This window comes from Stegastes partitus, unplaced genomic scaffold (genome assembly GCF_000690725.1).
Source record: "Stegastes partitus isolate 25-593 unplaced genomic scaffold, Stegastes_partitus-1.0.2 Scaffold274, whole genome shotgun sequence".
Lineage (NCBI taxonomy): Eukaryota > Metazoa > Chordata > Actinopteri > Pomacentridae > Stegastes > Stegastes partitus.
In genome coordinates, this window is record NW_007578005.1 from 113708 (window position 1) to 121818 (window position 8111).

The 8111-nt window shown below is 39.4% G+C and overlaps 1 protein-coding gene across 1 annotated transcript; it reads left to right on the forward strand.

Moving 5' to 3' along the window:
* Positions 1-2663: 2663 nt before the first annotated feature.
* LOC103357784 (claudin-10-like) lies at positions 2664-7869 on the forward strand. The gene is made up of 5 exons (XM_008282485.1): positions 2664-2877; positions 7093-7254; positions 7336-7417; positions 7497-7601; positions 7716-7869. The coding sequence occupies exons 1-5, from the start codon at positions 2664-2666 to the stop codon at positions 7867-7869; spliced, it is 717 nt and encodes a 238-aa protein (XP_008280707.1).
* The last annotated feature ends 242 nt before the right edge of the window (positions 7870-8111 follow it).

Here is an 8111-nt window from a genome sequence, read left to right on the forward strand (position 1 = left end):
GTGTGAGGAATGTATGAAAACCAGGCAGCCAAACACAAGGTTAACGGACAAGGTACAAAACTAAAATCACAAAGCAGATGCAGACAAGAGGGAATCAGGCAGAAGTAGAAACAGGAGAGCTGCTGGTCTGGTCTGCACTTATATAGCGCTTTTATCCAAAGCGCTTTACAATGTGTTTCAAATCTCATTCACCCATTCATACACCAATGGCGACGGAGCTACCATGCAAGGTGCTGCCTGCCATTGGGAGCAACTTGGGGTTCAGTGTTTTGCCCAAGGACACTTCGACTGTGGAGGAGCCAGGGATCGAACCACCAACCTCGCAATTGGAGGACAACACACCTCTACCACCTGAGCCACAGCCGCCCCTACAGCCACTGCTAACAGGGCGAACTTAGAAAAGACAATCAAAAGAGGGAGACAAGCAAAATAAGGAACACACAAGGACAAAGATCATTGCAAAATAAAAAAAATAATAACTGAACCAAACTTAGGACCATGACAAACATTATTTATTTTAATTTTTCATTTAAATTGAATTATATTTGTGTAGCAGGCCTTTTTCTTTTACTTTATCCCCCCCCTCCCTTTATTCATCACCCCTCAGAGTTATCTTGTGACCTTTTAAAGAGGTCAACTCCTAGTTTTGGGGACAACAAGATTAAACTTAATGCAGTTTAAAGGAGCTCCACCTCGAGCATCCCCAACCATAAAACACTGTTAAATCATGATTTATCAGTAACATGTGATAACATCAAATACACATTTAATTATGAGTCACAGCAGTGCAGAAGCAGTACTTGTATTTCATGCTCTTCTTTGTTTTTCACTATGTACTTTAACTTGAGTAGGAAGTTGAAAGAACTTATTTCATCACATTGTTTTGTTTTTTTGTTTTTTTTTGGGGGGGACATAACTCTGTTGGTATATAATAATAAATAATAACAACAATCAAGAGATAAAAATACATTTATTCTTCTTCACATACACACTTCGTCACATAAATGCCTCATAAGAGTGTTTTTGCAGTGTGCTGTATAGAACTGTATAAAAAGTGACAGAAAATGAGAATCAGTGAACCATTACCTCATTGCCTTACATTCCTGTGCTGCTGCTGCAGAATAAATGACATGATTTATTGATGATTGTGTCCCCTCAATTTGTATTATCTTGTAGAAATATGTTTTGCGTAAAAATAGATGTATATTTTTAGTTTTTTACAGTCCTGACACCAAAACTTTAACTTGTGAGACTATAGGGGAAAAAAGCTCTTGCCAAACTGACAATGCAGCAAACTCATATCTGTAATGCTGGTAACAGTACAGGCTTCATTTTGTGTTGTCCACAATATGCAAAATTAAGATTGCCCCATTTGGATTTGATTGTCCCATCTAATTCTGTCATGAAAGTGGTTCCTTGGGGCTTAATCTATTCAGGTAATGTCACCTTTATGTGGACGCATGTTAATATTCAACTGAATTCAGGTCACAGGGGAAGGAGTGATGTACAAGAGAGAAGATAGTGACATCTACAGGTGAGTTCATTCCCCAACCCGACAGAAAAACTGGGTTTTTATTCTATCAAATATAGTACAACCTAAAAGACAGTGAAGGAGCCCCGTTTAAAATGTCTGCATGTGAGTGACTTTCCTTTGTCTAAATTATGTTTGAAAACTACAGACAACCTACTTCCCCTGTTTTAATAGGAAGAAAACAATACATTTTTTAAAACTACATTCTAGCTTAGACTTCAGCCACAACACATTTTCCACACACAATATATTGAGAATGATTGGTTTTTAGTAGCTCTTTGTGTTTGTTTCTGTTCTGAGGTTTAAAAAAGGAATTTAAACAAGAATACAGAAAGGTCAGCAGTCCCTGTTTGGTTGTTCTTTCTGAGAGGGTTAGTTTCTGTAATGATTAAAAGTAGGGAAGCTAACTAAGGGACATCAAAAAGACGAAACTTACTGCTGTTACAAAGCAAAAACTTAATCTGAATTGTTCATAAATATGACTGAACAGTTGCTGAAAGAGTAGTTTATTGCTGGCATGGAGTCATAATGTCACCATCATTATTATTTCTGTTTAGTATGTTTACCTGCAAGATTTTTTGATGATTTGATGGTTTTAAACTCAAATCAGTCGGCTGATCAGAATCAATAAGTACTAAAAGTCACTTTGCTCTTCATTTTGTTTTCTTTTTTGTTGATGAAAACGTACCCTCTTCTTGATAAACAACATACATGCTCACATATGAGCTGGTAATCATTAGTCATTCAGTCGTGTGCAGAAATAGATGAGCCAGTAAGTGGACTTTGTCACATTGTCTCCCATTTTTGGGATTACTTATTACTTCTTTATTATTTTTTATGTTAATATGATACCTGACATTATTTTTAGAACAAAACACGAAAGCACGAAAGGAGCATTTCCCATACTCCCTTTCAAAACGTAATATCTAACCGCCAGCTCATCGCTTCCTTTACTATTTCACTCTCGGACACCTGTGTCCATCCCTCGCCACCAGATACGCATGCAAGATGTCCCGTCTGTTAATCATCTCAGTGAAACACATGTCCACAGTGTAATTTGCTAGCCTGAGGAGATTTTATTTCTTCTCTCCAGATTTTAGCAAAAGAGTGTAAACATATCTTAAACCACCAAATGTCAGGCTTGCAGATTGTGGCTTTTCTCAGTGGCCTGGCTGGGCTGGGAGCCACTCTCGGTGCCACAGTGTCCAATGAGTGGAGGGCCACCAGCCGGGCATCCTCAGTCATCACAGCAACCTGGGTGCTCCAGGGTCTGTGGAACAACTGTGCTGGAAATGCCATTGGAGCTTTGCACTGCAGACCACATCATACTATTTTTCAGCTAGCAGGTAAGCTCAGAGTGGCGTTGGTTCACAGCTGGACGCATAAAGGATCTCGATAATGGCACTCTTCTGCATGATGTTTCTGTTCGCAATCGTCATGGGGAAATACTGAGTAAATTATAGCAACACAGCTTGTGTATTGCAAATTTATGTTAAGGTATTGTGTGGAAACAGTTTTACAAGATGCTCCTGATGTGTAATCATACCGTGTAAAGTATTCATCACTTCATACGCTGAGTTCAGAACTATGTGCTGGCATTAAACTGTTCAAAAATGTAAACTTTGAAGAGTTAGTTCAGTGTAATCGTAGCCAATAATCAGAGGTTATTAGACAGTGAAATATGACTAAATCGGTAAATGTAGTCGATGCAAAGAAATGTGATCTCATAGGACGTAAAGCCTGTTTGGGTTATTTGGAGTTTGTGGGTAAAAGATTGCTTTTGTTTTAAAAAATCGGTGCGATTGGTCATGTTGTCGAGAGTCGCCTTGCTATTCATACAAAGAGTGTGCATCAGTATGTTTTTCTATACATAAAAACACAGTTACTCAGTCCTGTGTTCCTAATATTATCTTTAATTATGGTGCATTTCTGATAAAACCACAACTGACTTGTCACCTTGTGTCGTATTTGTGACAACTAAACTTTGTGGATGTCCACTGAAAAAAATAAATAGGTAAATAATCAAAGCGTTTGATAATATTCGTTTCTGTTACAGATTATGGTTGATGTGTTAACTGGGGCAAATGTGTAACGTTTTGCTGAAAATGTCAAACTAAGAGTGTTCCTACTGGGTCCAGGAAGTAAAGACACGAAGCCAGTGATGGACCAGTAAGACAGAAATTAAACAAGCTAAAAAAAGAATTGAATTATGAGACTTTATTCGTAGTATTTATTCAGCAATGAAGGAATTTGGTTGCTATTGTCCAATATTATTATTATACTGATTTCCATTTACTTCAAACACTTCAGCACACTAAGGTGTTAAATCACAATAAGAGGATGAAATGCACATTAAAACTATTACATTTAATCTCTGTTAATTTCCTGTACTCATTCAGTCATATCAGTTAAAATTTTATGGACAAGTTTAGATGAAGGTATTTTGGTGATTTTTTAGAGATAAAAACAAAAAAAAATCTGACTTAAAGCAAAAACATTGTCAGTGCCATGCTTAACAGTTGAAAAGGTGCTGTTTTCATTAAATACTGATCTAAAAATATAAACTATGTATTCTACAAAAATGCAATCTCAATCAGAGGTTTGGCCTCTCCTACTCTACTTATTCATGATGACGACCTCATGGAGCTGGTTAAACTATTGCCAATAGTGTGCAAAGGTGTCGTCAAGGCAACTTTGAGGATTTTAAAATATTAAACATACTCTGGTTTGTTTAGCACTTTATCGTTTACTACATGAATCCACAAGTGCTATTTCATGATTTTGTTGTTGTCTGTGTTGTCATATAATGTGTTTGACTGCTCCTTTGGCGATTTTTACCCCCAAAAAGCTTATTTTAGCATGATTTGTCCCAAGAACTCTGGCTCATTCACATGCTTCTTTACATACATTACATTGACTTTTGTGTCGGCTTTAGCGATAAGGTCACACGTATGCTTCCATTACCCTGTTTGTAATGGTGCTGCACTTCTCCTGTGAAAGCTAAACTACTTTAGCAGCTGCTTTAAAGTCACATGGAGGTGTTGCTTTTCATTTCTACCCAGCAAACAGGCAGTTTTATCTGAAAGTTTCCTTGGTTCGACAGATCTTGTCTCGACTTCCACAGTTTCCCTTAACTGCTGGACTTAACGAGATTTTAGACAGCCTTAATCAAGAGCTGGAAGCCCTTTGATATTGCCTTCCCCTCTTTTGTCAGCATCAGTTAGCTTTACTTTGAGATCCTCGGGCAGCTGCCTTCGGTTGTTGAGCTTTATCACTCAGTTTGTTTGGAACGATATGAGCTCTGGAGTTGTCATTAGAAGACAGCTCCTGATTACATTTCTTGTCCTGTCTGGTGACTCAATTAGGTAATAATGGAAAAATGAAGTTATGAGTGTCAAATGTTTGCATATAGCAGTGTCTACTTTTTTACATTCATAAAATAACAAACACTTTGATTACATGCTCATTTATTGATGTCTGTTTGCAGAAGAGTCGTATTTGCATTTTGTATGAAAGTCTATCCTATAATAATTATCTAAACAACTGAGTGACTGGGAGATTTTTTAGCTCCATCTGATGGCGACAGAAACTTTATCTCGTGCGCAGCCACCAGATGGGGCTCTAATTCACATAATAAGAGCTTTATGAATTCCTTGCTTGGCTTGAATTGCCTCTGCTCCTCTTTGTCAGTGACATCATCGACTTATTCGTAACTCTCTACGCACATTTTTCTGAAATAAAGGGCTGCTCCTTTTTTTTTTTCCTCCAAAACATCATAGCCAGTGACGTATAGTTAATAAGTCATCTAAATCCTGCTATTTTAAGGCTATCAGGAAGTTACAGCACTTCTGTTGTGTATTAATCATAGGTGTCAGCGCAAGGTGACAGACACAAGGTGATATTTATCCTCGCTCAAATGTCTGTTTTCTATTCTCAAGTCGGCTCTCTAGACTAAGAAATAAAAACCAGAGATAAGATTTAAACAGACACGAGGAGACAGTGGAAATAATAGTCACCTATGAAATAAATACTACTTTTGTGAGACGTACAGTTGTCATTCTACATTTCTTGAGAATTAGAATACAATTTAATAGCTTCTCACAACAGAATACATGAATAATTTAACACCATTCAGACTGAATGCTATGTAAATGGGTTTACTTGTAGCTCAGTTAAACTTTTAGATGCTGTATTTTTATACTTTTATGACATCAGTACTTTTACTTTTTTAATAGAACTATGTAACTACCGGACACGATGCTCACCACAGTCCACATAAAATCCACGCAGTTACTCATACGCTGCGCACGTGCACAGTTCCAAAGCTTTAATTTGAAACATCTCTAATGACACAGCACCTTTCTACATCCAGAACCTTCAGGTGTCATCAGTGCCACTGAGTCACAGTGACGTGTACGACGCCAGGGGGGTGGAAAACGCTATTTTAGACCATTGGTCACTTGTTGATGTTTAGGCCCAAACTCCTCCCTACAGAATATAACAGTCCACAACACATTAACTATCAATCACAGCCTATCCATTGAACCTACTCGGGCAGAGCCTAGCTACATTTTTAACAAGTCCTACCGGCCGGGGGAACCATCAATCAATTTCAGGTCTCACCACTTTAATTACCAGCCTCGGCGGTGTGGAGGAGTCTTCTCTGGCAGAATGAGCGGCATGATCCAGGAGATTTTGGCATTCATTTTAGCTACCTCGGGATGGGTGCTGGTGTCCTCCACTTTGCCGACGGACTACTGGAAGGTGTCTTCGCTTGATGGGACAGTCATTACCACAGCTACTTACTGGTCCAATCTGTGGAAGACCTGTGTCACTGATTCAACGGGAGTCTCCAACTGTAAAGACTTTCCTTCGATGCTGGCACTGGATGGTCAGCTCTTTTCCCTTCTCCTCAGATGATCTGTCTTCGACTGCGTTTGTCTTTTGATTGTTTTTTTAAAGCCTTTGTTCAGTCTGGTCAACTTGATTTGCGTGTGTGTTTAATTCCCAGTTCACGGGCGTCTGGTAACATCTCAAAAGGGTCAAACTATTCTGTTAACCTGCTTTTCTGTTAGTTCATCCTTACTGTTCTGGTGTCTCAGTTAGTTAAACTCTTTGTTCCTATACGTTTTGTTGGAAAAGTCAAGTTGAAGCTCATTGTGACTCTTGACTAATAGATATCCTAAAGCAAGTCTCTGAGGAACAACTCATTTACCTCCAAATATGTCAATGTTTAGCCTTCGTTCTTGGAGCTTGAAAGCTATTAAGGAGATTTACTGGGAACCTCAGGCAGTTTTGACCATGGTTGACTAGTTGCAGGGGTTAACTTTCAAGGTAATATTTGCTTTAAATTCACACCTCAATGACATGTTTCAAACCAACACCGACACCTCACTACCACAAAGCGTCTAAAGACTATTAAGGGTTACTCGTGACAAATTGTGTTTCTTGCTTTTTGTGTAAACCGGTCACAAGGTCAATAACTCACTGACCTTGCGGAGCTCGAGGAAACCTGTTTAAAACTCAATCCATACAGGTTGACTTTTGGATTGTGTTCCCAGGTTACATCCAAGCCTGCAGAGGACTGATGATCGCAGCTGTGTGTCTGGGTTTTTTCGGTTCCGTGTTCGCTCTTGTGGGAATGAAATGCACCAAAATCGGAGGAACTGACAAGAACAAAGCCAGGATCACGTGCTTCGCCGGCGTGGCTTTCATTCTCAGCGGTAAGTATCAAGGAACGACTGTTTCCGTGTGGCAGCGTTTTCTTTGATCTCACGTAATGAAGGTTTTGTTGTTTTGCTCAGGCCTCTGCTCGCTGTCAGCGTGCTCCCTCTACGCACAACGGATAACATCGGAGTTTTTCGACCCGATGTTCGTGGCACAAAAGTGAGGAGGACGCCTTGAGTTACGCAATGTTTTAATGTGACTCGACAGATTTGGAAATATTACCGTTGTTTGTCTCCAGGTACGAGCTGGGAGCCGCTCTCTTTATCGGCTGGGCGGGTTCTGTTCTCTGCATTCTGGGAGGCTGCATGCTTTGCTTCTCCATTGCTGATTCTTGTACCAAAAGGTCAGTATGAGCACCACATACTGTATGTTTACATCGCAGGCTCACCCACTGTGTGAATCCCCTCTGTTGATATAGGAGTCTGACTACATGAATCTGTGTTCTTCCTCTTTACAGCAACAGTCAGGTGAGCTATATCTACAAAGGTGCTGCCTCACATTCTCATATCTCCTCCCCGAGAGGGCAGGCAAAGTCTGTAAACCAGAGGCCGCCTCCAGACTACAGCAGCTCCTCCAGGATCCAGCACTTCGATAAGAACGCATATGTGTGAGGGAAGGGAATGCAAAACTGTTTTTAAAAGATGCACAGTATAACAAGTAAAGAAGATAAAGCACACACAGAGTATGTAACTTTTCTGGGGGGTTTCTGTCTAACAACAGAATTTAAAGATAATGATTTATAGCTCTCCGGGAATCATTATTAAAATATTTACACGTTTCTACCAGGACCATAGATTGAAGGTTTTCTTATACAGTTTACTCTTAACTTGGGGGGGATTTGTACTTTCTATAA

Excerpts from the sequence above, each read along its gene's own strand:
- LOC103357784 (XM_008282485.1), top strand. The coding sequence starts at position 2,664 with ATGTCAGGCTTGCAGATTGTGGCTTTTCTCAGTGGCCTGGCTGGGCTG. Across the intron at positions 2,878-7,092 it reads TACTATTTTTCAGCTAGCAG|GTTACATCCAAGCCTGCAGA; the intron begins GTAAGCTCAGAG and ends TTGTGTTCCCAG. Across the intron at positions 7,602-7,715 it reads GCTGATTCTTGTACCAAAAG|CAACAGTCAGGTGAGCTATA; the intron begins GTCAGTATGAGC and ends TCCTCTTTACAG.